Raw genomic sequence first — 20,000 nt, forward strand, 5'->3', positions numbered from 1 at the left:
TAATAGCTAATGCATAAAGCTTGTAGACCTCAAATGTGCAAATCAGTGGCGGATGTATGTAGATTATTTTACTAATAGTGGTCAAAGTATATTTAAAGGCCCCCTCAAGTGTGACCTCAGCTTCACCAGTTTGTTTGGTACACTTAAAGGATTACTTTCTGTTATAATTTTTAAGCTAAACAACTAACATATTAAAGTTAATAAACATTAATTAAAACCTACTGACCTATATTTTCTCCAAAATGAAGTTTCATAACGTTCTAAAAGTTATATTTTTTATTCGCCGATGATGTCACGTTATCCTGCCCACTATTTTCAGCACTGCATGTTCAAAATACTTAAACCAATAACTTTGTGTTTAAAGCGCCATTTTGAAACCAAGGTATTGTAAACGGATTGGTACAGAGCAAATGATACCCACGGAGTGGGTTTGGAAAACAATTAAATTTGCAGACAAGATTTCTGCTATAAGGTAGAGATATGTTAATGAAATGCTATTGATAAAAATTGTATTTGGGGTAGTTAGTTAGTAACAGGCATAGAAAATATTTACTTACAGTGGCCCTTTAAGCCAAGCGTGCAGCATTCAGAATGTTTCTATTGCCCTTGGGATGTGCAAATTGATGCCATTGTCTTAATTTTTTTCTTTTACCTTTTCTGGTTATCTTATATATATATATATATATATATATATATATATATATATATATATATATATATATATATATATATATATATTAGAGATAGTTTTGTTGTTTTTATTTGTTTTATGCCGGTATCCTTCCCAGTTAAGCTAGTTTTATGCGCTGAGATATCAATGGTTTCAGCGACGGTGCTGCTCCATTAATGTTAATGGAGAGTCACTTGCAACTCATCAATATGATAAGGGTCAGCAAGAACTCTCTTGAAAGTGAGCAAATAAATTTTGATTTGGGATGTTGTGTTTAATCACATAGCATGCACAATTTCCTTTTCCACTTTGTAATAATAATAAGAATATGTCCATACTATTTACTACATGTAATACTATTAGAGTGCAAATAATTTGTTGTGCATAATCTGCTAAAATTATGTGTATCGTCATCAGAGTTCTTAAAGTATTGTATGCTTTACACTAGGACTTATCCTTGTTTTACAAGTTTTTATTTTAAATAGAGTGGAAGTTGTCTGTTGAGCTATTCTTGTAACTTTTCTTATGGATTCAAAAAGGTTTTATTTGTGTAATCTGGCTCATAATAGGGTTCATAGCTTTCTGGAGAAAAAAATGGACATAATTAGATATGTGTTTAATTTGCTACTGCTTGTTTAATATTATTATGTCTTCTACAATAGAGTCCTCTAAACTTTTGAGAGATTTGACCGTAACATAACCGGTAGCCTAGTATGTTATTCTTAAATAATATTTCTCTTGTTAAGTGTGTTCAGTCCACGGGTCATCCATTACTTATGGGATATATTCTCCTTCCCAACAGGAAGTTGCAAGAGGATCACCCAAGCAGAGCTGCTATATAGCTCCTCCCCTCACATGTCATATCCAGTCATTCTCTTGCAAGTCTCAACAAAGAAGGAGGTCGCGAGAGGAGATAGGAGTTTTTTACCTAATTATTCTTCAATCAAAAGTTTATTATTTTAAAATGGCACCGGAGTGTGCTGTTTTTTTCTCTCAGGCAGTATTTAGAAGAAGAATCTGCCTGCGTTTTTCTATGATCTTAGCAGACGTAACTAAGATCCACTGGTTGTTCTCGCACATTCTGAGGAGTGGGGTAACTTCAGAAAAGGGAATAGCATGCGGGGTCCCCCGCAAATGAGGTATGTGCAGTAATTTTTTATAGGAATGGAATTGACTAAGAAAACACTGCTGTTACCCATATGATGTAAGTACAGCCTTTAATGCAGTAGTAGCGACTGGTATCAGGCTGATAAATGTATGCGCAGTTCAGTTATTTTCTAGGGACTAGAATTTGACTGAGAAAATACTGTTAATACTGAAACAAATGTATGAGCCTTAACTGCAGTAGAAGCGACTGGTAGCAGGCTTAGTGATAACTTTGCATAACACTGGAAAGTTGTTTTTTAAAAAACGTTTACTGGCATGTTATTCGTTTTGTGAGGTACTTTGGTGATAAATCTTTTTAGGCATGATTTTTTTTCCATATGGCTATCGTATATTTCTATATAGAAACCGTTGTAACAGGTCTCCCACTGTTGTAATATGAGTGGGAGGGGCCTTTTTTAGCGCCTTGTTGCGCAGTTAAAATTCTAGCACAGTCTTCCTGCTTCTTCCTCCTTGATCCAGGACGTCTCCAGAGAGCTCAGGGGTCTTCAAAATTCATTTTTGAGGGAGGTAATCAGTCACAGCTGACCTGTGACAGTGTGTTTGACTGTGAGAAAAACGTTACATTTCTCCAACATAGGTGTGTCCGGTCCACGGCGTCATCCTTACTTGTGGGATATTCTCTTCCCCAACAGGAAATGGCAAAGAGCCCAGCAAAGCTGGTCACATGATCCCTCCTAGGCTCCGCCTACCCCAGTCATTCTCTTTGCCGTTGTACAGGCAACATCTCCACGGAGATGGCTTAGAGTTTTTTAGTGTTTAACTGTAGTTTTTATTATTCAATCAAGAGTTTGTTATTTTAAAATAGTGCTGGTATGTACTATTTACTCAGAAACAGAAAAGAGATGAAGATTTCTGTTTGTATGAGGAAAATGATTTTAGCAACCGTTACTAAAATCCATGGCTGTTCCACACAGGACTGTTGAGAGGAATTAACTTCAGTTGGGGGAACAGTGAGCAGTCTCTTGCTGCTTGAGGTATGACACATTCTAACAAGACGATGTAATGCTGGAAGCTGTCATTTTCCCTATGGGATCCGGTAAGCCATGTTTATTAAGATTGTAAATAAGGGCTTCACAAGGGCTTATTAAGACTGTAGACTTTTTCTGGGCTAAATCGATTCATTATTAACACATATTTAGCCTTGAGGAATCATTTAATCTGGGTATTTTGATAAGATTATATCGGCAGGCACTTTTTTTAGACACCTTTCTCTTTAGGGGCTTTCCCAAATCATAGGCAGAGCCTCATTTTCGCGCCGGTGTTGCGCACTTGTTTTTGAGAGGCATGACATGCAGTCGCATGTGTGAGGAGCTCTGATACATAGAAAAGACTTTCTGAAGGCGTCATTTGGTATTGTATTCCCCTTTGGGCTTGGTTGGGTCTCAGCAAAGCAGACACCAGGGACTGTAAAGGGGTTAAAGTTAAAAACGGCTCCGGTTCCGTTATTTTAAGGGTTAAAGCTTCCAAATTTGGTGTGCAATACTTTTAAGGCTTTAAGACACTGTGGTGAAATTTTGGTGAATTTTGAACAATTCCTTCATATTTTTTCGCAATTGCAGTAATAAAGTGTGTTCAGTTTAAAATTTAAAGTGACAGTAACGGTTTTATTTTAAAACGTTTTTTGTACTTTGTTATCAAGTTTATGCCTGTTTAACATGTCTGAACTACCAGATAGACTGTGTTCTGAATGTGGGGAAGCCAGAGTTCCTTCTCATTTAAATAAATGTGATTTATGTGACAATGACAATGATGCCCAAGATGATTCCTCAAGTGAGGGGAGTAAGCATGGTACTGCATCATTCCCTCCTTCGTCTACACGAGTCTTGCCCACTCAGGAGGCCCCTAGTACATCTAGCGCGCCAATACTCCTTACTATGCAACAATTAACGGCTGTAATGGATAATTCTGTCAAAAACATTTTAGCCAAAATGCACACTTATCAGCGTAAGCGCGACTACTCTGTTTTAGATACTGAAGAGCATGACGACGCTGATAATAATGGTTCTGAAGGGCCCCTAAACCAGTCTGATGGGGCCAGGGAGGTTTTGTCTGAGGGAGAAATTACTGATTCAGGGAACATTTCTCAACAAGCTGAACCTGATGTGATTACGTTTAAATTTAAGTTGGAACATCTCCGCATTCTGCTTAAGGAGGTATTATCCACTCTGGATGATTGTGACAAGTTGGTCATCCCAGAGAAACTATGTAAAATGGACAAGTTCCTAGAGGTCCCGGGGCTCCCAGAAGCTTTTCCTATACCCAAGCGGGTGGCGGACATTGTAAATAAAGAATGGGAAAGGCCCGGTATTCCTTTCGTCCCTCCCCCCATATTTAAAAAATTGTTTCCTATGGTCGACCCCAGAAAGGACTTATGGCAGACAGTCCCCAAGGTCGAGGGAGCGGTTTCCACTTTAAACAAACGCACCACTATACCCATAGAAGATAGTTGTGCTTTCAAAGATCCTATGGATAAAAAATTAGAAGGTTTACTTAAAAAGATGTTTGTTCAGCAGGGTTACCTTCTACAACCAATTTCATGCATTGTCCCTGTCGCTACAGCCGCGTGTTTCTGGTTCGATGAGCTGGTAAAGGCGGTCGATAGTGATTCTCCTCCTTATTAGGAGATTATGGACAGAATCAATGCTCTCAAATTGGCTAATTCTTTCACCCTAGACGCCACTTTGCAATTGGCTAGGTTAGCGGCTAAGAATTCTGGGTTTGCTATTGTGGCGCGCAGAGCGCTTTGGTTGAAATCTTGGTCAGCTGATGCGTCTTCCAAGAACAAGCTACTTAACATTCCTTTCAAGGGGAAAACGCTGTTTGGCCCTGACTTGAAAGAGATTATCTCTGATATCACTGGGGGTAAGGGCCATGCCCTTCCTCAGTATCGGCCTTTCAAGGCCAAAAATAAACCTAATTTTCGTCCCTTTCGTAGAAACGGACCAGCCCAAAGTGCTACGTCCTCTAAGCAAGAGGGTAATACTTCTCAAGCCAAGCCAGCTTGGAGACCAATGCAAGGCTGGAACAAGGGAAAGCAGGCCAAGAAACCTGCCACTGCTACCAAGACAGCATGAAATGTTGGCCCCCGATCCGGGACCGGATCTGGTGGGGGGCAGACTCTCTCTCTTCGCTCGGGCTTGGGCAAGAGATGTTCTGGATCCTTGGGCGCTAGAAATAGTCTCCCAAGGTTATCTTCTGGAATTCAAGGGGCTTCCCCCAAGGGGGAGGTTCCACAGGTCTCAGTTGTCTTCAGACCACATAAAAAGACAGGCATTCTTACGTTGTGTAGAAGACCTGTTAAAAATGGGAGTGATTCATCCTGTTCCATTAGGAGAACAAGGGATGGGGTTCTACTCCAATCTGTTCATAGTTCCCAAAAAAGAGGGAACGTTCAGACAAATCTTAGATCTCAAGATCTTAAACAAGTTTCTCAAGGTTCCATCGTTCAAAATGGAAACCATTCGAACAATTCTTCCTTCCATCCAGGAAGGTCAATTCATGACCACGGTGGATTTAAAGGATGCGTATCTACATATTCCTATCCACAAGGAACATCATCGGTTCCTAAGGTTCGCATTCCTGGACAAGCATTACCAGTTCGTGGCGCTTCCTTTCGGATTAGCCACTGCTCCAAGGATTTTCACAAAGGTACTAGGGTCCCTTCTAGCTGTGCTAAGACCAAGGGGCATTGCTGTAGTACCTTACTTGGACGACATTCTGATTCAAGCGTCGTCCCTTCCTCAAGCAAAGGCTCACACGGACATTGTCCTGGCCTTTCTCAGATCTCACGGATGGAAAGTGAATGTGGAAAAGAGTTCTCTATCTCCGTCAACAAGGGTTCCCTTCTTGGGGACAATAATAGACTCCTTAGAAATGAGGATTTTTCTGACAGAGGCCAGAAAAACAAAACTTCTAGACTCTTGTCGGATACTTCATTCCGTTCCTCTTCCTTCCATAGCGCAGTGCATGGAAGTGATAGGTTTGATGGTAGCGGCAATGGACATAGTTCCTTTTGCGCGCATTCATCTAAGACCATTACAACTGTGCATGCTCAGTCAGTGGAATGGGGACTATACAAACTTGTCTCCGAGGATACAAGTAAATCAGAGGACCAGAGACTCACTCCGTTGGTGGCTGTCCCTGGACAACCTGTCACAAGGGATGACCTTCCGCAGACCAGAGTGGGTCATTGTCACGACCGACGCCAGTCTGATGGGCTGGGGCGCGGTCTGGGGATCCCTGAAAGCTCAGGGTCTTTGGTCTCGGGAAGAATCTCTTCTACCGATAAATATTCTGGAACCGAGAGCGATATTCAATGCTCTCAAGGCTTGGCCTCAGCTAGCGAGGGCCAAGTTCATACGGTTTCAATCAGACAACATGACAACTGTTGCGTACATCAACCATCAGGGGGGAACAAGGAGTTCCCTGGCGATGGAAGAAGTGACCAAAATCATTCTATGGGCGGAGTCTCACTCCTGCCACCTGTCTGCTATCCACATCCCAGGAGTGGAAAATTGGGAAGCGGATTTTCTGAGTCGTCAGACATTGCATCCGGTTGAGTGGGAACTCCATCCGGAAATCTTTGCCCAAGTCACTCAACTGTGGGGCATTCCAGACATGGATCTGATGGCCTCTCGTCAGAACTTCAAAGTTCCTTGCTACGGGTCCAGATCCAGGGATCCCAAGGCGGCTCTAGTGGATGCACTAGTAGCACCTTGGACCTTCAAACTAGCTTATGTATTCCCGCCGTTTCCTCTCATCCCCAGGCTGGTAGCCAGGATCAATCAGGAAAGGGTGTCGGTGATCTTGATAGCTCCTGCGTGGCCACGCAGGACTTGGTATGCAGATCTGGTGAATATGTCATCGGCTCCACCATGGAAGCTACCTTTGAGACGAGACCTTCTTGTTCAAGGTCCGTTCGAACATCCGAATCTGGTCTCACTCCAGCTGACTGCTTGGAGATTGAACGCTTGATCTTATCGAAGCGAGGGTTCTCAGATTCTGTTATCGATACTCTTGTTCAGGCCAGAAAGCCTGTAACTAGAAAGATTTACCACAAAATTTGGAAAAAATATATCTGTTGGTGTGAATCTAAAGGATTCCCTTGGGACAAGGTTAAGATTCCTAAGATTCTATCCTTCCTTCAAGAAGGATTGGAAAAAGGATTATCTGCAAGTTCCCTGAAGGGACAGATTTCTGCCTTGTCTGTGTTACTTCACAAAAAGCTGGCAGCTGTGCCAGATGTTCAAGCCTTTGTTCAGGCTCTGGTTAGAATCAAGCCTGTTTACAAACCTTTGACTCCTCCTTGGAGTCTCAACTTAGTTCTTTCAGTTCTTCAGGGGGTTCCGTTTGAACCCTTACATTCCGTTGATATTAAGTTATTATCTTGGAAAGTTTTGTTTTTGGTTGCAATTTCTTCTGCTAGAAGAGTTTCAGAATTATCTGCTCTGCAGTGTTCTCCTCCTTATCTGGTGTTCCATGCAGATAAGGTGGTTTTACGTACTAAACCTGGTTTTCTTCCAAAAGTTGTTTCTAACAAAAACATTAACCAGGAGATTATCGTACCTTCTCTGTGTCCGAAACCAGTTTCGAAGAAGGAACGTTTGTTGCACAACTTGGATGTTGTTCGCGCTCTAAAATTCTATTTAGATGCTACAAAGGATTTTAGACAAACATCTTCCTTGTTTGTTGTTTATTCCGGTAAAAGGAGAGGTCAAAAAGCAACTTCTACCTCTCTCTCTTTTTGGATTAAAAGCATCATCAGATTGGCTTACGAGACTGCCGGACGGCAGCCTCCCGAAAGAATCACAGCTCATTCCACTAGGGCTGTGGCTTCCACATGGGCCTTCAAGAACGAGGCTTCTGTTGATCAGATATGTAGGGCAGCGACTTGGTCTTCACTGCACACTTTTACCAAATTTTACAAGTTTGATACTTTTGCTTCTTCTGAGGCTATTTTTGGGAGAAAGGTTTTGCAAGCCGTGGTGCCTTCCATCTAGGTGACCTGATTTGCTCCCTCCCATCATCCGTGTCCTAAAGCTTTGGTATTGGTTCCCACAAGTAAGGATGACGCCGTGGACCGGACACACCTATGTTGGAGAAAACAGAAATTATGTTTACCTGATAAATTACTTTCTCCAACGGTGTGTCCGGTCCACGGCCCGCCCTGGTTTTTTAATCAGGTCTGATAATTTATTTTCTTTAACTACAGTCACCACGGTATCATATGGTTTCTCCTATGCAAATATTCCTCCTTAACGTCGGTCGAATGACTGGGGTAGGCGGAGCCTAGGAGGGATCATGTGACCAGCTTTGCTGGGCTCTTTGCCATTTCCTGTTGGGGAAGAGAATATCCCACAAGTAAGGATGACGCCGTGGACCGGACACACCGTTGGAGAAAGTAATTTATCAGGTAAACATAAATTCTGTTTTTAAATTGATTATCCGGTTTTGGGTATTGAGGGGTTAATCATCCGTTTGCTAGTGGGTGCAATCCTCTGCTAAATTTATACATTTACTGTTAAAATTGTTGGCTATAACTGAATTAGTTCATTGTTATTTCAACTGTGACAGTTTTTTTGTGTTTTTAAAAGCGCTGCTGCGTTTTTTTCTATTGCTTGTAAATTTATTGAAAGATTTTTTCCAAGCTGGCTAGCCTTCATTGCTAGTCTGTTTAAACATGTCTGATACAGATGAATCTACTTGTTCATTATGTTTAAAAGCCAATGTGGAGCCCAATAGAAATATGTGTACCAATTGTATTGATGTTACTTTAAATAAAAGTCAGTCTTTACCGGTAAAGAAATTATCACCAGACAACGAGGGGGAAGTTATGCCAACTAACTCTCCTCACGTGTCAGTACCTTCGCCTCCCGCTCAGGAGGTGCGTGAGATTGTGGCGCCAAGTACATCAAGGCCCTTACAAATCACTTTGCATGATATGGCTAATGTTATGAAAGAAGTATTATCTAATTTGCCTGAGTTAAGAGGCAAGCGCGATAGCTCTGGGTTTAGGACAGAGCGCGCCGATGACACGAGAGCCATGTCCGATTCTGCATCACAATTTGCAGAACATGAGGACGGAGAGCTTCATTCTGTGGGTGACGGATCTGATCCGGGGAGACCGGATTCAGAAATTTCAAATTTTAAATTTAAGCTTGAGAACCTCCGTGTATTGCTAGGGGAGGTGTTAGCAGCTCTGAATGATTGCGACACGGTTGTAATCCCAGAGAAATTATGTAGGCTGGATAAATACTATGTGGTACCGGTGTGTACTGACGTTTTTCCTATACCTAAAAGGCTTACAGAGATTATTAGCAAGGAGTGGGATAGACCCAGTGTGCCCTTTTCCCGTCCTCCGATATTTAGAAAAATGTTCCCAATAGACGCCACCACACGAGACTTATGGCAGACGGTCCCTAAGGTGGAGGGAGCAGTTTCTACTTTAGCCAAGCGTACCACTATCCCGGTGGAGGATAGTTGTGCTTTCTCAGATCCAATGGATAAAAAATTAGAAGGTGACCTTAAGAAAATGTTTGTTCAACAAGGTTTTATATTACAGCCCCTTGCATGCATTGCGCCCGTCACTGCTGCGGCGGCATTCTGGTTTGAGTCTCTGGAAGAGGCTATTCGCACAGCACCATTGGATGAGATTATGAACAAGCTTAAAGCCCTTAAGCTAGCTAATGCATTTGTTTCGGATGCCGTTGTGCATTTAACCAAACTAACGGCTAAGAACTCCGGATTCGCCATCCAGGTGCGCAGAGCGCTATGGCTTAAATCCTGGTCAGCAGATGTAACTTCTAAATCTAAATTGCTTAATATTCCTTTCAAAGGGCAAACCTTATTCGGGCCCGGCTTGAAAGACATTATTGCTGACATTACTGGAGGTAAGGGTCACACCCTTACTCAGGACAGGGCCAAATCAAAGGCCAAACAGTCTAATTTTCGTGCCTTTCGTAATTTCAAGGCAGGAGCAGCATCAACTTCCTCCGCTCCAAAACAGGAAGGGACTGCTGCTCGTTACAGACAGGGTTGGAAAAGCAACCAGTCCTGGAACAGGGGCAAGCAGGCCAGAAAACCTACTTCTGCCCCTAAGACAGCATGAAGAAAGGGCCCCCTATCCGGAAACGGATCTAGTGGGGGGCAGACTTTCTCTCTTTGCCCAGGCCTGGGCAAGAGATGTCCAGGATCCCTGGGCGTTGGAGATCATATCTCAGGGATACCTTCTGGACTTCAAAACTTCTCCTCCACAAGGGAGATTTCATCTGTCAAGGTTATCAACAAACCTAATAAAGAAAGAGGCATTTCTACGATGTGTACAAGACCTCGTAGTAATGGGAGTGATCCACCCGGTTCCGCGGACGGAACAAGGGCAGGGTTTTTACTCAAATCTGTTTGTGGTTCCCAAAAAAGAGGGTACCTTCAGGCCAATCTTGGACCTGAAGATCTTAAACAAATTCCTAAGGATTCCATCGTTCAAAATGGAAACTATTCGAACCATCCTACCCATGATCCAAGAGGGTCAGTATATGACCACAGTGGACCTAAAGGATGCCTACCTTCACATACCGATTCACAAAGATCATTATCGGTACCTAAGGTTTGCCTTTCTAGACAGGCATTACCAGTTTGTAGCTCTTCCCTTCGGGTTGGCTACGGCCCCAAGAATTTTTACAAAGGTTCTGGGCTCGCTTCTGGCGGTACTAAGACCGCGAGGCATAGCGGTGGCTCCGTACCTAGACGACATTCTGATACAAGCGTCAAGTTTTCAAAATGCAAAGTCTCATACAGAGATAGTTTTAGCATTTCTGAGGTCGCATGGGTGGAAAGTGAACATGGAAAAGAGTTCTCTGTTCCCACTCACAAGGGTTCCCTTTCTAGGGACTCTTATAGATTCTGTAGAGATGAAGATTTACCTGACGGAGTCCAGGTTATCAAAAATCCTAAATGCTTGCCGTGTCCTTCATTCTATTCCAAGCCCATCAGTAGCTCAGTGCATGGAAGTAATCGGCTTAATGGTCGCGGCAATGGACATAGTGCCATTTGCGCGCCTGCATCTCAGACCGCTGCAACTATGCATGCTAAGTCAGTGGAATGGGGATTACTCAGATCTGTCCCCTTTAATAAATCTGGACCAGGAGACCAGAGATTCTCTTCTCTGGTGGTTGTCGCGGGTTCATCTGTCCAAAGGAATGACTTTTCGCAGGCCAGATTGGACGATTGTAACAACAGATGCCAGCCTACTAGGCTGGGGTGCAGTCTGGAACTCCCTGAAGGCTCAGGGATCGTGGACTCAGGAGGAGAAACTCCTCCCAATAAACATTCTGGAATTAAGAGCAATATTCAATGCTCTTCTAGCTTGGCCTCAGTTAGCAACACTGAGGTTCATCAGATTTCAGTCGGACAACATCACGACTGTGGCTTACATCAATCATCAAGGGGGAACCAGGAGTTCCCTAGCGATGTTGGAAGTCTCGAAGATAATTCGCTGGGCAGAGTCTCACTCTTGTCACCTGTCAGCGATCTACATCCCAGGCGTGGAGAACTGGGAGGCGGACTTTCTAAGTCGCCAGACCTTTCATCCGGGGGGAGTGGGAACTTCATCCGGAGGTGTTTGCTCAATTGATTCTTCATTGGGGCGAACCGGAACTGGATCTCATGGCATCTCACCAGAACGCCAAGCTTCCTTGTTACGGATCCAGGTCCAGGGGCCCGGGAGCGGTGCTGGTAGATGCACTAGCAGCCCCTTGGGTTTTCAACATGGCTTATGTGTTTCCACCATTTCCGTTGCTACCTCGACTGACTGCCAGAATCAAACAGGAGAGAGCATTGGTGATTCTGATAGCGCCTGCGTGGCCACGCAGGACCTGGTATGCAGACCTAGTGGACATGTCGTCCTGTCCACCATGGGCTCTGCCTCTGAGGCAGGACCTTCTAATTCAGGGTCCTTTCAACCATCCAAGCCTAATTTCTCTGAGGCTGACTGCATGGAGATTGAACGCTTGATTCTATCAAAGCGTGGTTTTTCGGAGTCGGTTATTGATACATTAATACAGGCTCGGAAACCTGTTACCAGAAAAATTTACCATAAGATATGGCGTAAATATTTATATTGGTGTGAATCCAAGAGTTACTCATAGAGTAAGGTTAGGATTCCTAGGATATTGGCTTTTCTACAAGAAGGTTTAGAAAAGGGTTTATCCGCTAGTTCGTTAAAGGGACAGATTTCTGCTCTGTCTATTCTTTTACACAAACGTCTGGCAGAGAATCCAGACGTCCAGGCTTTTTGTCAGGCTTTGGCTAGGATTAAGCCTGTGTTTAAAACTGTTGCTCCTCCGTTGAGCTTAAACTTGGTTCTTATAGTTCTTCAGGGTGTTCCGTTTGAACCCCTTCATTCCATTGATATTAAGCTTTTATCTTGGAAAGTTCTGCTTTTGATGGCTATTTCCTCGGCTCGAAGAGTCTCTGAGTTATCTGCCTTACATTGCGATTCTCCTTATCTGATTTTTCATTCAGACAAGGTAGTTCTGCGTACTAAACCTGGGTTTTTACCTAAGGTTGTTTCTAACAGGAATATCAATCAAGAGATTGTTGTTCCATTATTATGTCCTAACCCTTCTTCAAAGAAGGAACGTCTTTTGCATAATCTGGACGTAGTCCGTGCCCTGAAGTTCTACTTACAGGCAACTAAAGAGTTTCGGCAAACTTCTTCTCTGTTTGTCGTTTATTCTGGTCAGAGGAGAGGTCAAAAGGCTTCGGCCACCTCTTTCTCTTTTTGGCTTCGTAGCATAATACGTTTAGCCTATGAGACTGCTGGACAGCAGCCTCCTGAAAGAATTACAGCTCATTCCACTAGAGCTGTGGCTTCCACCTGGGCCTTTAAGAATGAGGCCTCTGTTGAACAGATTTGCAAGGTCTTCTTGGTCTTCACTTCATACCTTTTCAAAATTTTACAAATTTGACACTTTTGCTTCCTCGGAGGCTGTTTTTGGGAGAAAGGTTCTACAGGCAGTGGTTCCTTCTGTTTAATGTTCCTGCCTTGTCCCTCCCATCATCCGTGTACTTTAGCTTTGGTATTGGTATCCCATAAGTAATGGATGACCTGTGGACTGAACACACTTAACAAGAGAAAACATAATTTATGCTTACCTGATAAATTTATTTCTCTTGTAGTGTGTTCAGTCCACGGCCCGCCCTGTCTTTTTTTGAGGCAGTTCTAAATTTTAATTGAAACTCCAGTCACCACTGCACCCTATAGTTTTTCCTTTCTCGTCTTGTTTCGGTCGAATGACTGGATATGACATGTGAGGGGAGGAGCTATATAGCAGCTCTGCTTGGGTGATCCTCTTGCAACTTCCTGTTGGGAAGGAGAATATATCCCATAAATAATGGATGACCCGTGGACTGAACACACTACAAGAGAAATAAATTTATCAGGTGAGCATAAATTATGTTTTGTTCTAGCTTATAACATTATATTGTTAACATTTATATAAAACTTTATACCTCACAAGCATTTTAATTATTTGTTTATTTTTTACACTTCATCTGCTAATGATAGGTCTGTTCATGTCCTGTTGTGTTTGGAGGACCATGTGGCTACATTTATGCATACAAAATGCAAATAATTTTTGACTAGACTGTCCCTTTAAGTACTGCACTTTTCAGTAAAGGTGGACATACAACAGGCAAAAACAGTGATTTTAATATATATATATATATATATATATATATATATATATATATATATATATATATATATATTCAGGTAGCCCTCAGTTTACGCCGGGGTTAGGTTCCAGAAGGAATGGTTGTAAATCGAAACCATTGTAAATTGAAACCCAGTTTATAATGTAAGTCAATGGTAAGTGAGGGAGTTAGCTTCCAGGCCCCTCTCAAAATTGTCATAAGTAACACCTAATACATTGTTTTTAAAGCTTTGAAATGAAGACAACACAGAATATATAATTAAACTAAGTTAAATGAACAAAAACATGTGCTAAACAGCATTATAAACCTAATAACATAATCACACAACACAGACTTCACTTGCATTTTTCTGCAAACAGTTCTTTCTATGCATTCCAATCTGGACTGATTTATAGACATGAAAATATTTTTCCTTTGAAATCTGCTCGATAGCTCAGGTCTGGTTGAACTGATTAATTTCAGCTTGCTTGACTTTGCTGCAACACAAGCGGACAGCTCCACCTACTGGCTATTTTAATCAATGCACTGCTTCTCAATGCTTTTCAATAGCATTCACATGACTGGAAAAAAAGGTTGTTATTCTGAAATGGTGCAAATTGAACCGTTGTAAACCGAGGGCCACCTGTATATACGTGTATATATATAGAATAACTTATTAAGAAATACTCTTTCGCAATGTTCTGCAATATCTGCAATATAGGACTTGTAGAACAAATAGAGAGAGGGTTGTGTACATCCTCAAGGGCCAAATGAAAGTGTTCAACATGTCTGATATTTATGTGCCTGCAGGAGAATTGGAAGCCATCCTGAAGGACGGAGAACGCAAGATTCAGAGCCGGCAGCAACTTCCAGTTGGAACGACATGGGGGCCTTTTGCTGGCAAGATGGATCTGAATAACGATAGCAACACTTTGGTATGTGGTTGTTAATAAACATTTTATTTAGTGATCCTTCTCTTCTATGCATATGAATTATTCAAAATGCCTCTTCCTTGACATCCTCCTTTGGACATGCTTTATGGTTGTGAGTAATATACTTTTACTTAGTTATAAAAGGTTCTGTGAAATTTATATTGCTGCTTTTATATAGTAGCAAACATGATTGCTAAATGGGAATTCACCTTAATTAAAGGACATTGAAGTGTCAGAAACACTTTGATGCACTTAAGAGATCATTATTAAAACAAGCAGTGTGGGTATCTACAGTTACATTTTTAAAAGCATAAAATTACATGTTTATGATATATCTAGGAAGAATTTAAAGGCACATTATACATCAAATGGATCCACCATAAAATGCTTTTTTAGTCATAGTTAAAAAAGACAATGCAACACACATTGGTTATACATTTTGTCTGTTATTTATCTCTCCCATTTAAATGCTATTTATACCCCAGAAAGGGCTGGATTGCATGTGCATGGTCTGTTGCAAATTGCTTAAAGGGATATGAAGCCAAAAAAAAGGGATATGAAGCCAATAAACAAAAAAGGGATTCAGATAAAGCATACCATTTTTTTTCTAAAAGTTTCCAATTTACTTTGGTTACCAATTTGCTTATTTTTTTGTTGAAGAGATACCTAGGTAGTTGTCTGGAGCACTACATGGTGCTGGCATCTAGTTCTTTTGCAAATGGATAGCATTTGATTTTAGTGTACTCATATGTGGCCTTCATAATAAACCTGAATTTATGTTTTATACATTTGTATACAGTATTTTTGTCATTTACACTAACTAATATAATCTAAAATAAATGTTTTAATGGCAAAAAAATATGTGAACTCTAAATTGTAAGCTTGCAGAAAGTGGGGACATTCTGAGCTTATCTCCCCCTTTCTCTCTCCTTTGTTTTATTTTTTTATAGAATCCGTGATGTAGGTAACTGCATCACACATTACATCATTAATCACATGACATCCCCTACAACTTCACCAATGACTATACAAATTTTGTGACCTATAATCAGTGAGAGCTTCTTTTAAGGCTTGGTTTTACAAATCTTGTATAATTGTAATAACTCAATAAATGTCACCTTAAAGGGATATGGTATATATGGGAGCAAGAGAGGGGGGGAGAAGAGCCAAAGGGGGGGGGGGGAGAGCCAAAGGGGGGGGGAGAGAGCCAAAGGGGGGGGGGGAGAGCCAAAGGGGGGGGAGAGCCAAAGGGGGGGGGGGGAGCCAAAGGGGGGGGAGAGAGAGCCAAAGGGGGGGGAGAGAGAGCCAAAGGGGGGAGAGAGAGCCAAAGGGGGGAGAGATAGCCAAAGGGGGGGAGAGAGAGCCAAAGGTGGGGAGAGAGAGCCAAAGGAGAGGGGGGAGAGAGCCAAAGGAGAGGGGGGAGAGAAAGCAATAGAGAGGGGGGAAGAGAGAGCAAAAGAGAGGGGGGAGAGAGCAAGGGGTGGGACCGCTGTACTGCAAAAAATGGCCCGTGTACACGGGCTTTAGTAGTAATATACAGTATATATATATATATATATATATATATTTCTTTTTTCTTTTTTTTCTTTTTTTTTCTTTCAAGATTCCAATTTACTTTTATTATAAAAATTGCTTCATGCTCTTGGCATCCTTTGTTGAGTTAGGAGCATTGCACTACTCGGAGCTAGCTGAAATCATTGAGTGAGACAATGATAAGAGGCATGATTTTCAACAAAGGATACCGTACAAAGCTAATTATATAATAGAAGTAAATTGTAAACATATTTAAACTTGTATGCTCTATATACATCATAAAAGAAAAAAAAAAAGACTTTAAAATACAATAGGATACGAGCTCTATGGTTTTAAAGTACAATTAGCAAACTTTAAATTTTTTTATTTTAAATTACAAATGCTTATGAAATTTTTATATGTTACTCCCTTAAATGAAACATTTATTCAACTAATTTTATTACAACCTATAGGATTTATTTGTAAATGAAAGAAAATTACTTGCAATATACAATATTCTATTTGCCAAAGTATCTATTAGGGATGGGCGAATGTGTTTATATTTGAATTTGAATGTTAGAATGAATGTTATTGTAGAAATTTGATAAGAACAAATAATCTTAAAAATTCTATTATCGAATGTTACTTACAGTTTTCGAATGTCACTTTCAAATTCGAATGTCACATTCGAATTTGAATATTACATTTATAAAACACAGTTGAAGACTAGAAATACTATTTCGAATTTGAATGTCACATTCGAATTTGAATTTAGCATTCGAACTTGAATATTACATTTATAAACACAGTTGTAGACTAGAAATAATATTTTGAATTTGAATGTTTTATTCGAATTCGAATGTAGCATTTGAATTCGAATATTACATGTAAAAATCAGTATTAGACTAGAAATACTATGTTGAATTTGAATGTGATATTCGAATTTGAATGTAGCATTTGAATTAAAATATTACATTTATTAAACACAGTTGTACAGGCCCATTTATCAAGCTCCGTAATCCGTATGGAGCTTGAAGGGCCGTGTTTCTGGCGAGTCTTCAGACTCGCCAGAAACACAACTTATGAAGCAGCGGTCTAAAGACCGCTGCTCCATAACCCTGTCCGCCTGCTCTGAGCAGGCGGACAGGAATAGCCGGAAATCAACCCGATCGAATACGATCGGGTTGATTGACACCTCCCTGCTGGCGGCCGATTGTCCGCGAGTCAGCAGGGGGCGGCGTTGCACCAGCAGCTCTTGTGAGCTGCTGGTGCAATGTTAAATGCGGAGAGCGTATTGCTCTCTGCATTTAGCGAGGTCTTGCGGACCTGATCCACAGTGTTGGATCAGGTCCGCAAGACCTTTGATAAATTGGGGCCGTAGACTAGAAATTCTATTTCGAATTTGAATGTGACATTCAAATTCGAATATTACATCTAGAATTTGAATGAATACATAGCTGAATATTCTATTATTCAAACGAATATTTTCGAACTTTTTTGAAAAATTCAAAAACGAAAATTCGAAAATTGATTGTTAGAATGTTATATAAACATTTGAAATTCTATTCGAACGAACATATCAAAATTCATTTTAAATTTCGAATTTTTAGAAACATTCGCCCATATCTAGTATCTCTATGAACTGTGTTAATTAACTCTATTAAGGGGACATCAAGCTTTAATTTTTTATTTTGTGAGTCAGATAGAGCATACTATTTTATTAACTTTCAAATATACTTCCATGATCAATTTTAGCTTCATTCTCTGGGTGTCCAGGTGGTAGCAGCAATTAACTACTGGGAACTAGCTGAACACATCAGTAAGCCAAAGGCAAGAGGCATATATGTGCAGAAGGGCTGGGCGATATGGGCAAAAAAAAAAAAAAAATCAAGATTTTTGATTGCGATTTTTATAAATGACTATAACTCCTTCATTTTTCAATAAAAATGTATTTAAGACTACAGAATCTTAATTAGACATGTGCATGGCGAAAAAATTTGGTTCGGTTTGGTTCGGACCGATTCTGTTTCGGATTCGTTTCTGATTCATTCGGATTCGAAGAAATTCGGCTGGATTCGGTTCGATTCGGTTCGATTCGGTTCGAAATTCTGCATTTCGGTAAGTGTTAGGTGGAATTAGACTAGTATTATACTGTATATTAGGTGTTAACCTAACATACTGTACAATACTAGTGTAATCCAATGGCCATCCGAATTTACGAATCGATTCGATTCGGTTCGATTCGGAAAATTCTGCAAAATTTTAATTCGGAAATTCGGTTCGATTCGAATCGCCGAATTTCCGAATCGAACCGAAATGAATCGCACATATCTAATTTTAATGTACATGTTTCTCAATTTCCAATACACTCTGGGAGAATACAACAAATACAAACCACATATGTGTGAATGTGTGTATATATATATATATATATATATATATATATATATGTAAATTATACAGTATATATATATATATATATATATATACACACACACACAATGATATATATATATATATATATATATATATATGATATATATATACACACATACGCACACATATATATATATATATATATATATATATATATACACACATATATATATATATATATATGATATATATATACACACATACGCACATATATATATATATACACACATACACAAATACGCACATATATATATATATATATATATATATATATATATATATATATATATATAAATACAATCACATACACAGTTACACACACATCTATGTAGTACACTTGTTTATTTTGTAAAACTTTTTGTCCCCACAAAAACATTTAAAACTAGTTATTGTATGTACAGCTTGCAGACCCATCTTGCAGCTACAGCTGCCTGTCTCATGCCATAAGTTTGAGTAATTTTGTGACCGTACAGTAAAGGGAATTGTGCTCCTTGTAGTTGTTTAGTGTGCCAGAAGCCCATAAAATTACTAATGCGCTCACCTTACAATTGTTTTATTCCCGAGGTCACTGCAAGTTACTTAAACTTATGGCACAAGCTCTAGCTGCATGATGGGTCTGTTAGGAGATCATGTGCCCGCACATAACAAGTCAGCTGGGTAAGCAACAAACCTATCTGAGCAGTGTTACAGGTGACGGTGTTCCACAAGCTGTGCACTCAGAAGCTGCCGCCGCTGGAAGGAACCACTGCTCACCAGCCCTATTTGATGCCAAAGGTGCGTGCTAGTACAGCACTAGTACAGCACCGGTAATGCACTGCCGCCCCCCTTACCCGCTTGTGGCCGCCGCAGAGCCCTTCTGTACATCATAAGTGACATCATAGTGGGCAGGGTTATAAATCGTGTCGATTAATCACGATTTAAAATAGCATATGCGATTAATTTTGCAGACCTAATGTGCAGTCACCAATCAGCAGCTAGCTCCCACCTCCTGAGCCTACATAGGTTTGCTTTTCAACAAAGGATATCAAGAGAATTAAGCAAATGAGATAATAAAAGTCAATTATATAGTTGCTTAAAATGCTATGCTCTATCTGAATCATGAAAGAAAAGAAAAAATATATATTTTATGTCCCGTTAGGAAAAAGTGTAATTTGTACACTGTATAATTTTTGTTTTTATATATATATTTTTTCATGATTAGTAATTAATATGAAGGCTATGATTTATTGTTACAAAATGGAGCCATTACAAAAATACTGTCAGGGGATTATTTGTTGATGTATGTTATACCATATTTCCCATCAAAAAGAGAGGCTTTGGCACTTGTAAAGAAACACAATCCAAAGTTGTTGATCAGGAAGTAATCTTATACATGTCATTTATCTTCATCTTAAAGGAAAATTCTAATATTTTATTTTTGTATTTGTGCATCATAAATTAATTACTGAATTTAAAAAAAAATGAATGTAAAATAAATGTTTTAAAAACATTTAATACTTTAAACATGTTAGCAAAATGTGTAATGTTTTGCAGTACACACCCCTAGAAAAACTTTAATTTGCTGTGTTTAAATAACTGGAAAAAAATTAAAA

At 40.2% G+C, this 20,000-nt stretch overlaps 1 protein-coding gene across 1 annotated transcript in view; it reads left to right on the forward strand.

Annotated features, from left to right (window-relative positions):
- The window catches only part of ZFPM2 (zinc finger protein, FOG family member 2), a 542,864-nt gene that overhangs the window by 213,061 nt on the left and 309,803 nt on the right, over positions 1 to 20,000 (forward strand). The window contains exon 4 of the mRNA XM_053713191.1: positions 14,339 to 14,463. Within this exon, the coding sequence (XP_053569166.1) occupies positions 14,339 to 14,463 (125 nt within the window). The remainder of the gene's footprint in view (positions 1 to 14,338; positions 14,464 to 20,000) is intronic.

This window comes from Bombina bombina, chromosome 5 (assembly GCF_027579735.1).
Source record: "Bombina bombina isolate aBomBom1 chromosome 5, aBomBom1.pri, whole genome shotgun sequence".
NCBI lineage: Eukaryota > Metazoa > Chordata > Amphibia > Anura > Bombinatoridae > Bombina > Bombina bombina.